The 19,625-nt window shown below is 33.3% G+C and overlaps 2 protein-coding genes across 2 annotated transcripts; both read left to right on the forward strand.

Annotated features, from left to right (window-relative positions):
• Positions 1-7,845: 7,845 nt before the first annotated feature.
• Positions 7,846-9,791, forward strand: LOC131643930 (mitochondrial zinc maintenance protein 1, mitochondrial-like). The gene is made up of 2 exons (XM_058914300.1): positions 7,846-8,177; positions 9,526-9,791. Exons 1-2 carry the CDS (start codon positions 7,934-7,936, stop codon positions 9,600-9,602), a joined length of 321 nt encoding a protein of 106 aa, XP_058770283.1. The 5' UTR covers positions 7,846-7,933; the 3' UTR covers positions 9,603-9,791.
• A 1,700-nt stretch (positions 9,792-11,491) lies between these two features.
• On the forward strand, positions 11,492-14,070 carry LOC131643929 (pectinesterase inhibitor 6-like). The gene has a single exon (XM_058914299.1). It carries the CDS (start codon positions 11,999-12,001, stop codon positions 12,596-12,598), a length of 600 nt encoding a protein of 199 aa, XP_058770282.1. The 5' UTR covers positions 11,492-11,998; the 3' UTR covers positions 12,599-14,070.
• The last annotated feature ends 5,555 nt before the right edge of the window (positions 14,071-19,625 follow it).

The raw sequence follows: 19,625 nt of genomic DNA on the forward strand, positions 1-19,625 counted from the left end.
ATTTTATGGGTAATGTTAAAAGCTAAGTATAGAAATTATTTATTGAAAATTATGTAATGTATTTATAAAAAAATTTATAATTAATGTTTCATTGTTTTGTTTCAAGACAAATTTTTCATTAATGGGTTTTTTAACCTGTGCCTTTAAAGCACAAGATAGCATTACTGTATTTTATTCTATTATTTGAATATTTTAAAATGAAATTGAACCGAAATGTTATAATATCAAAATCGAAAGGAACAAAGTAAAAGTAATAAATAGAATTGGATGGAATATATTTTATCATGTTCTACTCTATTTAATCATTTTTTTTCTATAAACAAACTCTATAGCACTTATTCAAAGGTTGAATCAACTCAGTCCAATCATTATTAAAATTTGACGAAGTTAACATCCGTAGTTATTTAAGGTTAGCATTTATTTTGGATTTTTAAAAAGTTTTATCGTCTGTTATGCTACATTAGAGAGAAACACGTGTGGCAGTTTAATATGATTTTTGAAATTGATTTTAGAAAGAAAAAAAATAATTAATATGAATTCTTTTTAAAGTATTTTCAAATTAAAATTTTAGATTTTTTTTTATAACAAACTAAAATCTTTTTTCCCATACACTTTAAAAAAAAAACTAAGGCCCTTAAGCCTTCTTACTCAAGTCATTAGAGTTAAGAAAATATTCATTTAATATGAGACTTAAAAACAATAGGCCAAACACGTTGTTTAATTAATGGAGGTTTTTATTCTAAGACTTTTTTTGACACCTATTATTTTTGGCAAGTGAACATCCAATGACTTGAGAGACTATTGAGAGTTTGTGCATAATCTAACTACTATTGAGAGTTTGTGCATAATCTAACTACTTTTGTACTCATCTCTGACGCCAACCCTAGCCCAACGATGAAGGTTTCATACCCAATTTGGTTGTTGTTGGCAGATAAGTCAAAGCACACAAATACTTCTAATATGAGTCCTTCAAGAATGAGGTCAACTTCATTTCCTATGTTACTTGATGATTCATTTGTAAGGACATTCTACTTTGTGCATGGTCATGAGATTGTTGGTGTCAATTAAACAAAGAAGTCTGCAAAGACTTGAGCTTTGATGGCTTTTCTGAGCTCAAAAGAGATATTAAACTCTAAAATCTCGATAAAATATTTGTCATTTGTCTAGCCAAATATGGTCTGAAGAGTGCATGCTTCAAAGGTTGAATAGTGTGAATAACTATTGAATGTGTTAAACAAGTGACTACAAACACAAGAGGAGAAGGAGAATTGTGTTATTTAAAAATCGAGATTGGTTTTAAAATTCTTTTCTTAAACAATTTTATGTTAGTTCAACAATTAAGCAGAGATAAAGTTGTAGAAAATATGAGCAAAAAGTAAAGAGATAGAGTTAGGGAGATTGCACCAGGGTTTATACAGGTTTGATCTACCACTTGGCCTATTCCTGTTCCCAACAACTTTTTCTTGAGAATTCTAATAATAAAATGTATTGTCCTTTTAAGGATATGCCCGCAAACCTTTCTATAATAAATGAGAGATTTTACACTAGCTAATCATCCAATCCAAATTGAGCTTTTAACAGGTTGAGCTCACAAACCAAATAAAAATTTTGACTGGCTAATCTCAAGTACCACACAAAGATTTTAACAGAAAAATCTCAAGAATCAAACAAGGAAATCAATACAGAGAATCACACTCTTGATGAAGAACAACTAAAGCAAAAATATTGGCACAATCAACCTCTCACGAGTATTTTTCACTCACAAGGCACTAATACAACTTTATTGAAAGAATAGAAAAAGAATAAATAGTGAAAAATATTTAAAACGAATTCTGGTGTATTTTAGAATGTGTAAAAGTCCTTTATTTATAGGAGAAAATATTTCTCAAGAAGGAAAAAGATCCATCGGATTTTTAATACTCATAATCGATTAAGACCTAGGGTTAATTGATTAGACAGGTCAAATATAAAAGGTTTTCAAATTCTCCATCATTAATCGATTAAAAGCCTCCTCAAACAATTTAGAGGTGTTACAAAAGAGTTAATCGATTAAACCTAATATGTTAATTGATTATCTAGTGTAGAAATCACTCTCAATTGTTTAAGCAAGTCAATAATCACTTAGGTACATTCATAAAATATTTTCAAGTTGTTTTATTAAAAAGAGAAAAGCTCCAAAACAATTTTAGGTGTTTGTGTGATCTACCTTAGTTTCTTGAGGGTTACTCCTAAACCTGTATAATACACTGATCATTTAGATAGAGGACCACGAAAGTTTTCACACTTCATCTATTTCACAATATTGAAGCTTCAATTTTCTCTACTTGATTCATCATTGATTTGACACTTCATCTAGAACTTGACTCTTCAGTTGATGAGGTTTGAGATAGCTCATTTAATAGTCATCATCATTAAAGATTGTTGGACTAGAGATTATTAAGGACTCCACAGAACACTGTTTGACATTGGTTGTTGTCATTGTCAAAACCATTGTGACCATCTATATAGCGTTGTACCTGCAAGCAAATAGATTCACATTCTTCCCCTTTTTTATGATGATAACGCATTTCTCAAGGAGGTGAAAAAATCATAAAAATCATATATAAAAGATTGAAGTGGTTAAACTACCATTACAAGTATAAAGAGTATACCCTACTCCCCCTGAGAGTATGTAACGACCGTTTTTATTTGCATATTTATTTAATTGTGAATTATTTGATAATTATGTGTTAATTATGTGCTTATGTGATAATTGTGTTATTTATTGAGTATTATTAGTAAATAACATAAGTTGGTAAGTTTACTAGTTATTGGGTCTAAGTTGGTATTAGTAATTAAGAGGTGCTAATTAGAGCTCATTAGCAATTTGTAAGATAGTAAAGGTTTAACAAAACAAGGGTTTTAGAGAAGGGATAGGATCAAATGACACCAAGGTGTTGGATAGTGTTGCCATGTTGGCAAGGATATAAGATTTGAATTTATGTTGTTCTCGAATTCCGCTGCGATATTATGAAGTTGTTAAAATTTGATGAGATTGAATGACTATTGAGTTATGAATTCCTCCGTTATTAAGTGTTATGTATCAATATAGATATGAGCTTGTATGTTGCTTTGCTTAAGTTGAAAATGTAATGCCTCAAATGTGTTGCTTGTTTTGAGATTTTGTACTCTGATTTACCTTGATAATTGCGGGGTAGATTTGGGGTGTTACAGAGTATACTTCTCCCCTTTTGCCATAATAAAAAAGGTAGGAAATAACACAAAGAAATCACATAGATTGTGTATAACACATAGAGAAAGGGAAGAAAAAGAATGAAAAGACGCATCTAATCAAATTTTAATCCATGCATGACTATTTTAATATTTCTAATTTAGTTCTTATGAAAAATAATTTTTCCTTAGGAAGAGGTTTATTAAAAATGTCGGCTAATTGATTAGATGAAGACACATGCTCAATTATAAATATGGATTTTCCACCAGGGATCGACCTTGTAATCTCTTTTCTGGCTTTGACGAGGAGAAGTCTTTTCAGGTCGTGTTCATCCTTGGGCATAGCTTTATCTATATGTCTGTCAAAGTCTAAGACATTATGTCTAGAAGTTTTTTGTTGAACAAGTGACTTCAAGCACAAGAGGGGGAATGGGTGAACTGTGGCATTTAAAATTCATGATTAATTTATGTTTTTCTCGATTAAGATCATATTAGTAATTTTGGTTGAGTAAATTGCAGCGTAAGTAAAATAAAGAAATTAAATTGCAAAAATTAAAAAGGATATGGTTAGAGAGATTGCACTAGAGATTTATACAAGTTTGACTGAATGTTGACCTAGTCCTGTCCCCAAAAAGTCTTCTTAAGAGTTTGACAATAACTTTGAGCTTTTGAAGGTTATGCCCAAGAACCATTATACAAATGATCTTGATATTTTTATAGGCTTATCTCCAACCAAAAATAGCTTTAACCACAGGTTAAGCTAGAACCTTCTTTGAGATTTTCAGACTGATCTCAATAACAAAAAATAAAACTTTTTCCGACACAACTCAATAAACTACAATATAGATTTTAAGACTGATCTATCTCGGAAACCAAACTCAATCCTCTTAAGAGTATCATACTCTTAAGAGTTAAGTAAACAACACAACCACTTATAAAATTCTTCCTCACAAGCAAAACTTCACTTACGAGCACTAAGGCAATATCGAGTGAAAGAAATATTTTCTAATAAGGAGAGAAAAAATAAATTCCAAAGAAAATGTAAAACGTTAGAAAGTGATGTGTGAAATTAAGTGGAGGCGAGCCTGCTTTATATAAGAGTTGGAAAATCCCAAAACGGAAATAATCCATGGGCCAAATTAATGAGCCATTCAATTTGCACATTGATGAGGCATGATATAAGCACTTTGATCTCGAGTCTTCTTTTGTTTGATGAGGCCAGATATATTTTTGTTAGAATACCATCATCATGGTTCAAAGTTACTGACTTTAACTATCATTGTCTTCATCAAAACTTCTTATGGATCTTCTACGAGTTTTTTTACCTTCATACCTGCAAGCACATATATCAACATTTTTGTCTAGGAGAACTAACCTCATTCACTTTCTCCTAGATAGTTGAATCCAGGTTTCTCGGTAGGGCTTTATGACAGCGCTGAAATCCTATAAGATATGCTCAAATAGTCACCACGTCATCATGGATGTTGTGATACTTCATCTATAAATCAATGGTGGAAAACTGCGTCCAATGCTGCTATGGAGGGTCACTATGCAATTGTAAACAGTATTACATAGAACTGCCAGGAACTGTATATCTATCGTTTTGGCATCATTTTCTTCTTGAAAGGTAACCAAGAGTTTGATGAAGCCCTAGGGGTGGGTTAATTCTCTATTGAAGCCTTGTGAATTTGTTTCCATGTAGTGTGAAAACTTCTTTCTCTTTAACCCCATTTTAGTGAACAACTCAACATACATTTTTTCACAAGAACTCCCCTAATCAATGAGATTTCTTGAAATTTTAAAGTTGGCCATGGTTTATGTGATTACCAATGGGAATATCTAATTGGGGATTCCTCATATATTTACTCTATTCCTAAAGCCTATAATGGATTATTCAAGGCTTTCGCCCGAGGACGATTCCTTATTTTGATCAACACATAACATTTCAATCATTTTTCTCTTCATGATTTCCTTGGGTGGAATATTCAATGGTGGGAACACTCTGGTGATGGAAGAAATAAAATGATAATATGCAAAGATGAAAGCTATGAAGGCACGTTTCCCTTTCCTATTGTCTCCCTCTCCGCTTTTGTCTCTCCTTTTGCTAGTGCTTTCAATTGCTTCTACTTTTTCTTGGGCAATTAACAAACATGACAAGGAGAACGCTTTCTCTGTGGGGATTCACTCCATCATACAACTTTCTATGGAGAACCCTTGTGCCTTTTATCGTCTCCATGTTAAGTGTATTCCTTGGTGTACCTACTATATTTTCCCTTATTGATTAAATATTCTATAACGTCTTTCAAATAGATGCACTCATCAATTCCATGCCTATGGAATTTGTGAAATTTGCATTACTTTTTCTTATCAGCACGTACCGATTCCTTCACGGCGTGGGGGATATTTTACCTAGGCTTACTTGAACTCGGTGTTAGTGCATTCTTGCAAGATTCTCTCCTTAGATGTTTTAGCGGAGTGTGGTGTAAAGATTTTGATCAGGGTTCCTTATGCATTTTCTTATCTCTGTCATCACGATACTTGTTGTCTCCTTGATTTCCATTTCTATATTCTTTGTTTCTACTAACATATTTGGCTATTCTCTTCATAATTGTCCTATGATTGGGATTGAACGAGAATGTCACTCATGATCTCCGACTCTTCTTTTCCTACCTTTTCTTTGAACATAAAATCTAACCTCAATCCCTTCTAAAAAAATTCAATATTTTAATTTGTTGATGGCTCTTCTGACTTCCATTATTTTTTTGGTGAATCTGTAAATGTACTCGTGGAGGGTCTATTTCTTCTTATTTTGAATGATGTTTAGTACAACTGATATCTTCAGTTGACGTTGATGGGTTATGACCTGGAAAATTAACTTGTCACATAGTTTCCTCTAAGAGTTGGCATAAATGTTTTCTAGAGCCTTGAACCATGTCATATCGGCTTCCTTAAGTGTTAGAATAATATTTTTTCACTTTACTGCACTCTAGCTTGATGATCGAGTAGGGTATCCACGTGTTCGACGGTTCATATTAGCCTCTAGTGCCATCGTTAGTCTCAAACTTTAGGGGCTTCTCCAAAGACTCGAGGATACGACAATCAGTGATGTGTTTGGTGAACATATTTTGTAGATGGTGAGCACCTGAATGTTTGATGAACCGTGCGCATATCCTTTTTGAGAATGGTGGGAGGATGGTCTTCTTAGAAGACTGTCTTCTAGTGGTGTATGGTTGTTGTCTGTGCCTCAGAGTCATGGGGGAGATTTATTACCACAGTGATGAGGTCAATGCCAACTAAGTATCTCTTGAGCTCTTTATGGTTGCGACCCAACATTGATAAGAACATTAACTGAAACAACTCGAAAGTGGTTGTGTTGCAGCACCTCAAGCTGTGTTGCTATTTGACTCAAAATTTTCTTGGACGTGAAAGAGCCTCACTTTTTGTTGTTGTAATAGATTGGAAATGTTCAAAATGTGTTCATTTGCATTTGATGCTCCTACTGAAGCTTGGAACAGTTGAAATTCATGTGACAATGGTGGTCCCGAAGATCAGGGAGAAAGGGAGGAAAATGATGTTATAATGTCGGAATTGGTTGAGAATCTTGAATGATTAGTTGATAAATCACCATCGCTTAAGAAATCATGATCTAAGCTAAGATATCATGACATTGAAGAGGTTCTTTGTTGATTGGAACGAGAACTAGTGAAATATTATCTTGAAGGATGTGAATAGTTAATATGAAGTTGTTAGTAATAGTTGTGAGTACAAATTTGCTTTGAACCAGTCATTTGAGAAGATAACATGAAGAAACCATTATGCAATAATAAGGATTATGGGAAATGTAATTGGATACAACTGTGGTGGCACAATAGCGTCAACATTGATAAATTCGATGGGGAATTCATGATTATCAGAAGACAATTCTCACAGGCGGCATTAATATTCCTTACGAAAATAAAAAATAGATGAAAGGTAGAAGACGCTCGTCGTGTTGAATGTTTCAATATGGTGGTTATGATTTTTCAACGATCGGAAATAATACCTCTAAAAAATCAACACTCTAACGTTCAAGTCATTTATTGAATAAAGTGGAACTTTTTAAATGTGTCAAAGTATACAGTTAGCAAATGAAGACAATTATATAGAGAAGACATTTAAAATATTATCGCTTTGTCTGGCGTGACTCATTGTCATTTAACTTATATAGAAAAAAGTATTCTCCATTGTCTAATATGAAGTACGAGCAACCATTAAATATAATCAACGGTCGAGACGAGAGTGAAGACCATATTTCTATATGTGGTATCGAGAAGTGAAGATTCACCTAGACATTAGTAGATGAAGCTTTATAGAATTGAAAGTTGGACCGATCTTTAGGGGTCATTTGAGGAACACACATTTTCATAAAAATATAATTAGGAATTATTTTTTTAATGTCATTTGAGGAACACACATTTTCATAAAAATATAATTAGGAATTATTTTTTTAATGTCATTTGAGGAACACACATTTTCATACAAATATAATTAGGAATTATTTTTTTAATGTCATTTGAGGAACACACATTTTCATAAAAATATAATTAGGAATTATTTTTTTAATGCAAGGAAAACAATTATTTTAAAAAAGTCACTGAAGAATTAACATCGTATACGAGCAGCTTTAGGCTACCGGTAAAAAGGGAACGAAACGAAGAAGAAAAAGATTTCACCAGCGTAAAAGATGCGGAGAGTGGAAGTTCTGAGCGCGTACAGGGCGGTGTTGAAAGCCACTCGAAAATCATTCGCCGGCGACAGTCAAATGCTGAAAGGATCTGCGGCGGAGGTGCGGAAGCAGTTCGAGGACAACAGGAATGTCACCTCCGAAGCGGAGATCCAGAAGCTTCTAGCAGAGGCCAACGAGGCCTCCGATTTCATCACTAACATGATCGTCCAGGCAAAGCTCAATCCTGACGCTGGCAGTTACGGTGCGGTTTCTTTTCCTCTCTCTCTTGTTCTGCACTCCACCTGTTTGCTAATTTGTTTCTCTTGGCATTTTTTTTTTGTTCCCCTATTGTCATCAATACACATTTTTGAACCAGCATTAGCTCTTTGCAGTTGTATGAAATTTGAAATTAGAGAGCATGTTATAATTCTATGTACTGATAGTTTGTGCTTCATCTTTCTACTTTTTATTGTTCTGGCGTAGCAATGAAGTTTATTAAATATGAGAACTTTCAACTGTAGAAAGTATTTAGGATTTATTTCGTTTACTTTTAGCTATCTTTGGATATCATAAAATGAAAGAAGTAGAATGGAACAAAGCGAAGAGCGAAGTGAAATGTGGCGGAGCGGAATGAAGATTTCATTCTATCGTTTGTAAATTTTAGGATCGAATAAGACAAATTCTTCAATCTGCTTAAAATGGATGGGAAGAAATATGGTGGTAAGTGATGGAATGAAATGTAATTCATACCACTCCATTCCCCCATACTCCACTCGATTTTAAATGATCCAAATAATGAAATACAACTCCATTCCATCTCATACCGCTCCTCTCCATCCGATTCAATCAATCCAAACAAAACCTTAAGTTTTTGACGAGACCTTCTTAAGTTAAATAAGTTCACGGTTCTTAGAAAAAAGTCTTTAGCAACCTATAGATGTTTAGGAAGAACTTAAATGAATGAACTTAATTGAGTTAGAGAAGCTTAATTTCAACTTATAGGAGTAGCTATAGTTTTAAAAATTATATTTCCCTTTCTATAAGTACTTGCGGAGAAGTTTATCCAGAGGCTCTTAGGGCAAATTTGGATTAACTTATAACTTATCAGAGCTTGTTCATTGAAGTTTTTTGTTTCCAAAACTCTTAAATCATAATTATTACAAGGTTCTCTTAATATCTTTTTCTCCATAAGTCCTTCTTGAGAAGTTTATCTATCTAGCTCTTAGTTGTAACTTGTAAGTCATAAAAAGTCTTAGAATGTAGCTTGTAAGGTGAGGATTGTCTCCACTTATAAACACAACACATGTCATATCTCTTAGCAATGTGGGACTAAATCCACCCCTCAGACCCAACACAATGGAGGCAAGCCAAATGCCGCAATTAAGGCGACTAGGGGCAGACCACAATTAAGGCGGAAATTCCATCAAAAAGTTCTTATAGATTAATGAATGTTTATAGAGAAGACAAATGAGTGATTTTCTGAAAATATTGAGGTGCAAACTTTGATTTTAGTTTATTAGAGAAGCTATTCACTATATTGTTATTATTATTAAAAAAAAGAAGTCAATTTTAACTTTTTTTAACAAGTGTCTGCAAACTTCTTGCTGCAGTAGTGAAGCCTGGTAAAGAACATGCAGGAGCGACCTTTGAAATTCCTTCAGAAGAAATTGTTCGGAAGTCAGGATAAGGAGATAAGTGAGGAGGTTAGAACGGAATGTTCTCCCTTCCCAATTGTTTATTTTTGGTTAGAAGCAATAAGTAATGTTTCTAGTGCTTGGATCGATTGAAATTTTTGCTTAGATTTTCTTTTGTGGTAGTTTTAGTCTACCTTGTAACGTGTTGTATGATTGTGCAATATAACCCACCTCTTTGTTAACCCGTTTCCTCTAAAATTCCTATATTTTATACTCATTTGGGTTTTGATTCCCACACAAGTAGAGACACACATAGTTTGTTATCGTTATAGTTTTGTCGTGGGGACCAACATGTCGTAATATTGACTTACAATACAATAAACCCTAATGTGTGAAATATGAGGATTCATACCTTAACTATGAGGAGCCGAAACGAAAATGGGAGCAGATATAGATATTCATATATTTAACATAATAAAATTAAAAAAACACTAGAAGTACTAAAATTGAAGTGGGTGAAAACTGCAAGGATGTTTAAACCTTTCAATTATAAGGGTTTGTTTACACTTCCCCTCCCCTGGTTGTAAAGATAAAACATATAATTTTTTTTAATGGTAAATTGTTAGTAGTTAGTATTTTATTTTCTCGTTTATTTTTTTAATGGTAGATTGAACCCATGACCTCCAACTCTTTTAACGCGTAGCTCAACTAGTTCAAACAAGTTGATAACAATGTATAGCTAATAGCTATCATTATAATAATTACCAGGCTCACACAATTGAATTTTTGGAACAACCATAAACAATGGTGCATATGTGGCTGTGGCAGTGGCAGTTGAGTTTGGGAGTTATATATTTTACCTAGAACTATATTTTTTCAGCATTGCAAAATAATTATAGATGTTGCTTTGGGCATTATATTATAAGATATACGAAAATAGAGTATGATGCCATCCGCGTAAGAAGTTATTATTGTTATCACCAAGCTATTGAGTGAATTTTATTAAGAGACAAACAAATGTGATTGCTTGATCATACTCTTGTTTGAAAGTCCACTTCTTTAGCTAGATCCCACTTATTTTTCCTAGTTGCATTGACCCTAAGTTATTATTGCAATGAAGTTTGCTTTTAGAAAAAAAGAAAAAAACTTTCCTAAGAGTAACAATCACATGCCCAAGCTGTACAAACTACACATGCCGTATGTCTTACTATTTGGTGCTTGTTTACCAAGTTGCTGATCATTTGCATAGAAGATAGAAAATGTTGCTATTGCAGTTAGTGAAGGGTTGTAATCCATGGTTTTTCTATAACTTTTGCATGTAAGGCTCTTTAATACCGTGAAGAATAAAACATAGGGTGAAGTGGCCACATAAGCTGTAGCATTTCATAGTTTATCACTTGTTTAAAATAGTGTGAAGTGTGAAGCAAAGGGTAAATTGGCTTTGCCAGATTGAAATTTCTGTCAGACAAAAATCACACTGAACAGAGTTGATATGCAGAGTAGGACAGTTGGAAGGAAATCATATCGCGAACAATTGATGAACCGAATATTCCCTCTATTTTAATGACATTAATTGAACATCATTACCACCTTATATAAATCTAACCTATGGTAGAGTCTAATTTTTGGCTTAAGTCAGGCAAATACTAATAAACAAACTATCCCCATTTTTAATTTTGTAGAAAAGATACAAGCATTAAAAAGACCTCGTGTATTTTAAACCAACATGAACTTTATCTGCTAGTAAGATTGAATACCAGATTCGGTAGCTTAAGCGACATCTTCTTTTTATATGCTCTTATTACGACTATATTTTCATTAGCATTTGTCTAACTGGTTACACAATTATTTATAACTCAGCTCAATATTCTATAAAATAAAATATTTATGTTGTGCATTTGTCATCAAACTAACAAATAGAATTTTTTTTTTTTGTTATCAACCCTTTATATTACGCTGTTTACCTGTGATGCCTTTTAATGTGTATCAACACAGTTTGTGGTTCTTATGATTTTTCCTTAGCAGGCTGGTGAGATTTATTATTGCAATATTAAATTATCTCATGCAACAATATTATAAAAATGAAGCATCTTGTTTTTATCCATGATTATAAAGAGAACCTCACCTTCCAATCACATGTTACTTACTTTTCCCTTCTATTTCATATCACTGTCCATATACCTTTTTTAGTTGAACTCACTTGTCTCTTGCCTATGTAACAACCTGCCTAAAAAGGTGCAGTAAAGTAAGACATGGCAGTAACAGTTAGCTTTGAAAGTTTGAAAGAATCTACCATTCTCAATACTAGTCATACATTTCACTAATTCAACTATAAGAACTCTAAAGGTCACTCCTATCTTTTCCATTCTATTTTTGTACTGATAAGTGCCAAACTACTACTTTGTTTCATATTTTGCTTCAAGTTTAACTTCTTTGGTCTTTCCCCAAAATGGTCAGAAAAATATCATACCTTACCTTACTGCTTGCATTTTTATTTCTTTCATTCTTTGCAAATACTAGCCAGTTGGCATTTGCAAAAGGAACAGACAATGTCAGAGAAGCTTGCAAAGTAACTAGGTATCAAAACCTTTGTATGCGCTCCCTAGCACCGTTCTCTAACAGTGCTGGACGAAGCCCTAGTAAGTGGGCGAGGGCAGGAGTATCGGTTACAATCGGAGAGGCTAAGAATGTTCAAGCTTATCTGTCAAGCTTCAAGAGGCACGAGCATTTAAGAGGAAGAAATAAAGTTGCACTTTTAGATTGTGTTGAAACTTTTGCAGATGCCATTGACGATCTTCATAGGTCACTGAATGTGCTCAGAAGGCTTAGCAGAAGCACATTTGGCACCCAAATGGGAGACCTTAATACATGGTTAAGTTCCGCCCTCACAAATGAAGATACTTGCCTTGATGGATTTCAAGGCAAAAGTGATAAGAAAATTAAATCGCTGCAAAATAAGGTTCGCAAAGTTTATTATGTAACCAGTAATACTCTAGCTCTTGTCAACAAGCTTGCCACTACAGGTCTAGGAAGCATTTCTGATCCATAGAAGTTATAAATGAAATGTTTCAACAAGGAGCTAGAATAAGCTGTTTACATGATTAACTAATTAAGTTATCCTCTCAGCATGCATACTTCTAGTTTGATCAATTAGTGTCATGCTCGTTGTTCATGATAAGCTGTCTTCTCATCTTATTTTATTCCTATTTCCGAGTCTTTGATTTCTATCTAAAGGAAAATAAATGTTATCTTAATATGGCCATCGATAGATACTGTTTTTCATCCATAAACCACATAAAGAGGAATGGGTATTTAAACTATTCCAATAACTATTTGTATACATCGTAAATTAATTCATGCACGATTTAATTTTGGCGGGCATTAGAGCAAGATACGGGTCTGGGGTATGTAGATTTAGTTTTGGGGTATATGTTATGGTACTGTCTGTTATGGTTTTTTATTTGTTTCTGGTACTGCTATGCTGTTTGGGTGGCTTGGTGTGCTCTGCTATGGTTTTTTATTTGTTCCTGGCACTGATATGTTTATTTGGGCATTACTTATGCCTGGTTAAGTAATAAAGTTATTTGGCATTTCAAAAAAAATGCATGCACGATTTTACTGCTCTTTATTCGAGCCCTATTCCTACTAACACCACCTTTTTCTTGGAATTACCTTGTAAATTGGAGTTATCAAATTGATGGAGCTTGGTGTATTTTGTGCCACTTTAAGGAAGTTTTTCTGTTTTCTTCTAGTGACCAAAGGGGAGGCATTTACTCTATTGATAGAGTCGGTGCTTTCTCCCAAATGATGGATGTCTATACGATGAGTTGCATATTAACATGCCATAGAAGTTGTAAGATACAACAGTTAATAAAAAGCATTTTAATAAAAACTAGTTAATTTTTTAAATGGTTTAAGTTCAGTTTGGTTAAGGTTCAAAATTAGTTTACAAACAAGAACCGGTTAATTTATACGAAGTATTAAATGTATCTCTATATTGTACTCCATGTATGAGGAACTGACACATTACGTACATCCTCTGACACCAGATGTTCATGGTAGTTGACAAATATTTCATCAACATCTTTGTGAAGGACAATGACAAGAGCAGCCATCGCGGGGTCCTTATACCTTGCAGATACCCGTATGACTGCAGTATTCTCTCTGGCGGATGTAAATAGATATGTCGAGGCCCATAAGCCAACAATCTAGAGTACCCATGATATCTCCTCCATATATCATGTATGGCGATGCTCTACAAATAGAGAGAAACAAATATCTTTCGTCAGAATGCGGTTAAGAGAAAGTCTGTACGGCTCAATCGTCGAATTTCCCTTGAGTGGGTTAATCGTGCACACACATGACAACTCTCTAGTGTAGTCATACAAATATTCTCAATCGATAATACCAATAAAAAGTTGGAGGATCCATTCCTAAAAGGATTCAGATGAAATATCAATAAGGGTGTAGGAACAAGTAGTTTGAAATTAATAAACGACGTGTAAATCTATTACCTGAAATAAATAGTTGCATTTAGTCATTTGTATCATCTTCCATTTATTGTCTTACTAATTTGGATTACAAGTACACCAAATAATCTCCTCCTTTTTGTACTCGTGAATCCTCTCCAAGTTCATGAGTATTTAAGATAAACAACATCAACATAGGTCGCACTTTTGTCTACGAAAATGTTTGTGTTGAACAAAACAAGAAAGTATGTCTTAAATGCACATTGTTTATGGTAGCCAACTTGTGCATCATCATCCACAACATTTACAAAGCATTCAAATGGTCAATATTTTTTTTGTTAGGAATGAAAATCTAGCATGACACCCTATGGTGTCTTCTATCTCCTTTTGGGCATCACTATCAACTTCTAATTATGTCACCATTTGGCCGAGTGTCTCAAATCTTTGGATTTAAAGTGATTCAACAATCTTCTTTTGTACGGAAGATGGAGGAGACATAATACATCATCAAGGGTGAAACTCATCTGATCAATAAGAAGATGAAATGACGACATCTTTGCATGCCATCTCTCAACAAATGCAGACAAAAGATCATGGTTAATATAAACTTAACTTGTCCTACATAAGCCCTTCATACTAGATAGCTTAAATACATTTTGAAACCAAGGTTCATTCGGCGAGGGCAACATTTCTATTTTCCTAGCATGGTTTATACATTTTAGGGTGTCACGATACTGCAAAAAAATACATCAACATCAAACAATACAATTTGTATAAAACAAAAATATTAAAGAGTAATTAAATATTTATACTACATCTCCTTCTCATACATGCCTAACAGTATGATGTGCATAAAGTAGAAGAAGTGACATATCATCTGGACCTCTAAGAAAACCACCAGGTGCGGTAGCAACAAGTCCAGTTGTAGGATGTGGATCATGCACATGTACAACAACATCATAAGTAGGGATGCTCGAATTAACCAGTTATATAAATTATTCATATCCATATCCAAATCCGGTTATTAAAAACCGGTTAATTATTAATGTGGTTTTAACCAAGTCCATATTTTGAACATATTATTAATACGGTTTTAACCAAATCCACATTTTGGATATTCATATCCAAAATAAAAACTAAATCAATCTATTTTATTAAAGTCACAAAAAATATATTAAATTTTGGCAAAATAATCTTTTAGTCTTGTATCTTGTAGTCAGGGTTCAATTTTGTCCCTTAACTAAAAAAAGACCATTTGAGTCCCTAAACTATACAAACGGAAACACATTGGTCCTTTTCGTCTACTCTGGTAGTCAAATTATATTAATAAACTACGTGGCAGTGATGTGAAATGCCATGTAGATTTGACCAACTTTTACGATGGAGTTAGCGTTGAAAAAACCCGTTGCTAAAAATTATTTCTGAGTTTTTTAGTGTTTTGACATTGTCTTCCTCACTCAACCCATTGTAAAAGCTTCATCTCTCATACAACAACCTCAATGGAGATATACAGAACATGTTTTCAGGATCTAGGATTTAGAACTTGGGGCTTAATAATCAGCAAGATGTGTGTTCAAGAGAGAAGATTATTATGACCCTTGTGAAAGTTTGCGAGTTTTAGGAAGATGTGTTGATTCCACCGTGTTAACACTTTGAAGTTTGTTGTAATTTAGAAAATAGATCTGTGTTGATTTGTTTTGGATATTCAAATCCATGCTCCTTGAAATAGAAATTGTTGTTAGTTTGTTGTTGTGAAGGAAATGTGTTGGTTTGTTTATAAAGTTAAGGCAAAATCGGTTTGTTGATGCTAATGGTTGAGTTGAAAAAATGAGTTTTGGAAATGAGATTGATTTTTGGAAAATGTTATGAATGTTGCAAGAATGAGATGAACTTATGGGCAATTGTATGGATGTTGCAAGAAATTTGGGTTTTGGATGAATACATCACCACATCAGCGCCAGGTTTATGCCAAATGACCCATTATTTTGACTTTGACTAACAGATCTAACGAAAAAGGACTAACGTGGCGCTGTTTGAAGACATAAGGAACCAAAATGGCCATTTTTAAAATTGAGGGGCCGAAATGAGTCCGACCCGATACTACTCTGTCACACGTCGTAATAGATAAATCGCTTAGCTTCCATTCATAAACCAAATGAAGTCTCAATGACTTATTCTCTTTTCTTAGTCTCTTTTTCTATCTTCCATAATATTTTTATTTATTTGTTTGGAAGCAAGGATTAAATTTAACTAAGTACTAAGGATAGTCAACCCCGATTACGAAAATCGAGTGAGGACTCGAAAAAAGGAGATATTACAGCCCAAATGAAACTTAAGCAAATAATACAAAGGTGTTTTGCAAAACTCATAAAAATTACGTTTGGTATAAGTAATAGGGTTAATAGCCATTTACCCCCTGTCATATAGGCGAGTTTTGATTTACCCACCCCACCCCCCCCCCCCCCCCCCCCCCAAATAAAGTTTTGGATTACCCCCCTATAATTTTAAAATTCTAAGTCTTTTACCCCCTAAGAGGAAAAATTAACCCCTGTAAAATATATTTTTTTAATTTACCGGGGTGTCCAAAAATTATAGGGGATAATCCAAAACTTTTTTTTTAAAGGGTGGGTAAATCAAAATTCGCCTATATGACTAGGGGTAAATGGCTATTAACCCCAAGTAATATCACCTATAAAAATCCATTTCCACGCCAACACTTTAATATTCTATATGACATCCGAAACGTTGCATTTCTCGGTCATAAACAAAACACTATTCCTCGATATCCAAAATATAAATATTTCTTAAACTTGTAGTTTACAATGGCTTCATTAATTACCTAAACTCTCAAACTTGACAACCTTAATTGTAAACTTAAACATTATGAAAATATAGATATTGGACACCTATATAACAACTATTAGACCTAAAAGATAAGCAAAAGAATCAGTTCAAGGTGGTATGTTGTTTTTCATTCACCTAAAGTGTAAAATTGCACCGTCACAATTTTGAAAGTGTGGTGAGTAAACTACCATATTCCTAGTATAATTTTGTTCTAGAAATTTTGGTATGACATTAATACTCAGAATAACCATAGATGATCTAGGATTATGTGTTTGTACATGTGCATCTAGTCCCTGAGTTGACGTTCGTAAAAATAAGCCTACATCATAGCATTATTAATTGAATTTTCATATCGATTTTCAACTTAAAACCAATGGTAAAAAAATTAATATTTAATTTTAAAAATTGAATTTTAATATTTAAAACCAGTTTTAAATTAAAAACCGGAGTTATAAAATTTGGTTATGGATATAACCCGCTATATAAAAATATAACAATTTATATGGATTTGTTATGATATCCGATTATAGTAAATGATTATAAATTGTATATGGATTAGTTATGTAAATAATACAATCATGAACATCCCTAATCATAAGCATGAAAGGGAGTAGCGGGTGCTTTGTCATGAGCCAAAGATACATGACCATAGAAAGAAGATCTTTTAACAGTCCAAGATGATTCTCCAGCAACTTGCAATAATTTATGTGAAACCTTATTTTGCAGGTGATATGCTTTTAATAAGGACATCAACTTTCAATGATAACAACTAACATCTTATAATAAGTCAAGCATGAATAGCTAAGCGGATACAGATGCAAACCTAATAGTTGGGGTTTGATAAATTTGACTATCTGATGATGGAAATCAAATGGAATGTAACCTAAAGCCTCATCTCAAGCTACTCAAGAAAATGTCCACAAAAGAGAAAACATCTAGCAAGGTATTGAAGTATTGTGGTACCTCCTAATTTAGTAGTGAATGAATAAATTGTAAAACATAAGAGTTTTATTGTAAAAGTGCATGGCTAAAGCAGACACGCATTAAACTATTTTTTCAAACTATTTTTTATTAAAGAAAATATCTTCAAAAATGTCTTGAAGTTGTACCAGATGAATTAGGAATTGTCAAAATTGCTAGAGGCAAAATTTGACTTATCTAATCAATTAGCACTTTCGTCTAATCGATTAACTCAACTCAAAATTGAGTCCCATGCGATTACGACAGAGCCTTAATGATGTGCAACAACTAGGTATCTTTCCCTTCCTTTTTTAAACTTATAATCGATTATATTTCAAACTTCTAATCGGTTGTGAACATGTGTCAATTGATTAGATGGTCATAAAAAGCATTTATTTGAAATTCTTTTTTGAGCCAACCTCTAGCCTATAAATAGAAGTCCCTTTTCTCATTTTATTTCATTCAGAATCATATTTTGACACTTTCAATTCTCGCGCTCTCCCCCCCTCTCTCTCTTTAAACTTTTCTATAATTTTCTCTCACTAATATTTTAGCCCAAGTGTTTTTGTGAGAAAAATCCTTTTGTGAGTGAGGAAAATTTGTGATTTTTGAAATGGTAGAATTGTAAATTCACCAGGGAAATATTTTGTATATACCTTGGTTGAATATTATCCATTTAGGTATTTATTTGGGTTAGAAGCTAAGCCCTTTAAAATCTTTAGTTTGTGATTGTGTGATTCAAATTCGTTTAGACTCAAGATTAGCCCGTTATAAAATCTCATAGGTTCTTGGTCATCCAGGTATTAAAACCAAGATTAGGTTTAAGCTCATTCCAGTATTAAAATCATGGTAGGTTCGAGATTAGCCTGATATTAAAATATCACGGGTTATTAGTTATCCTGTGTAAAATTAAGGTTTAAGGTTCGTTAGCTCAGTTAGTGTAAAAGCTTGAAATATTTAGGAACTTGAAGACTAACCGCTCCAAGATTCTTGTTTGTGGAGAAAGGACTAACTGCCTTGATTCACTATCTGGAAAAGAAGACTCCATGTGCCATATTCCGAAGTCTTGTATTATTTGATTGGAGGTTAACCATCATTTTCTTTGATAATGGGGTTTATGAATCTTTTCTACTAAAAACTCTCAACGATTATTGGAAACTCCCAAGATCAATTCTTGGGTGAGGAGTAGGTCCTTTTGTTTTGACCGAACCTTTATAATTCTTGGTGTTCCTCTTTTCCCTTAACCTTATTAATTTATGCAATTTCTTTTCTGCTTTTTATTTTCCGCTACTAATTTTTCAAAAATGTTTTTAATCTATGATTTTATTTCTAAAAGATTTTAAAAATCACCTTATTCTAAACCACACAATTCACCACCTCTTGCGTGTGAAGTCTCAAGTCCAACAATTTGGATCTCTCTACATATTGAAGTGTGTTGAGATAACCAATCATGTTTGTACCTTGGTTTTTTGTCATCCATTGTTCTATAATCATACAAGACAATGCATATCATTATTAAACGCAAATAGAATGTCAAAAATAATAACAAACATAAGATCTGGGTTTTGTTCTTCATATAAGGGATCAGATTTTGAAATCGTATTTTCAAAAGGGTGAATATGAATTTTAAATTCCAGATTTTTTTTCGTATCAATGAGAAACCCCAACTGGAACCCTACAACCTAGATGCCGAATAATTCTAAATAATTATGTAACTTAATGTAACTTAAGTAGTTTAAATTGGATGTAACCTTATTGAGTTCAACTAGAATCATATAAGGAATTATACTACATACATCAAAA

The sequence above is a fragment of the Vicia villosa genome, linkage group LG1, assembly GCF_029867415.1.
Source record: "Vicia villosa cultivar HV-30 ecotype Madison, WI linkage group LG1, Vvil1.0, whole genome shotgun sequence".
Classification (NCBI taxonomy): Eukaryota; Viridiplantae; Streptophyta; class Magnoliopsida; order Fabales; family Fabaceae; genus Vicia; species Vicia villosa.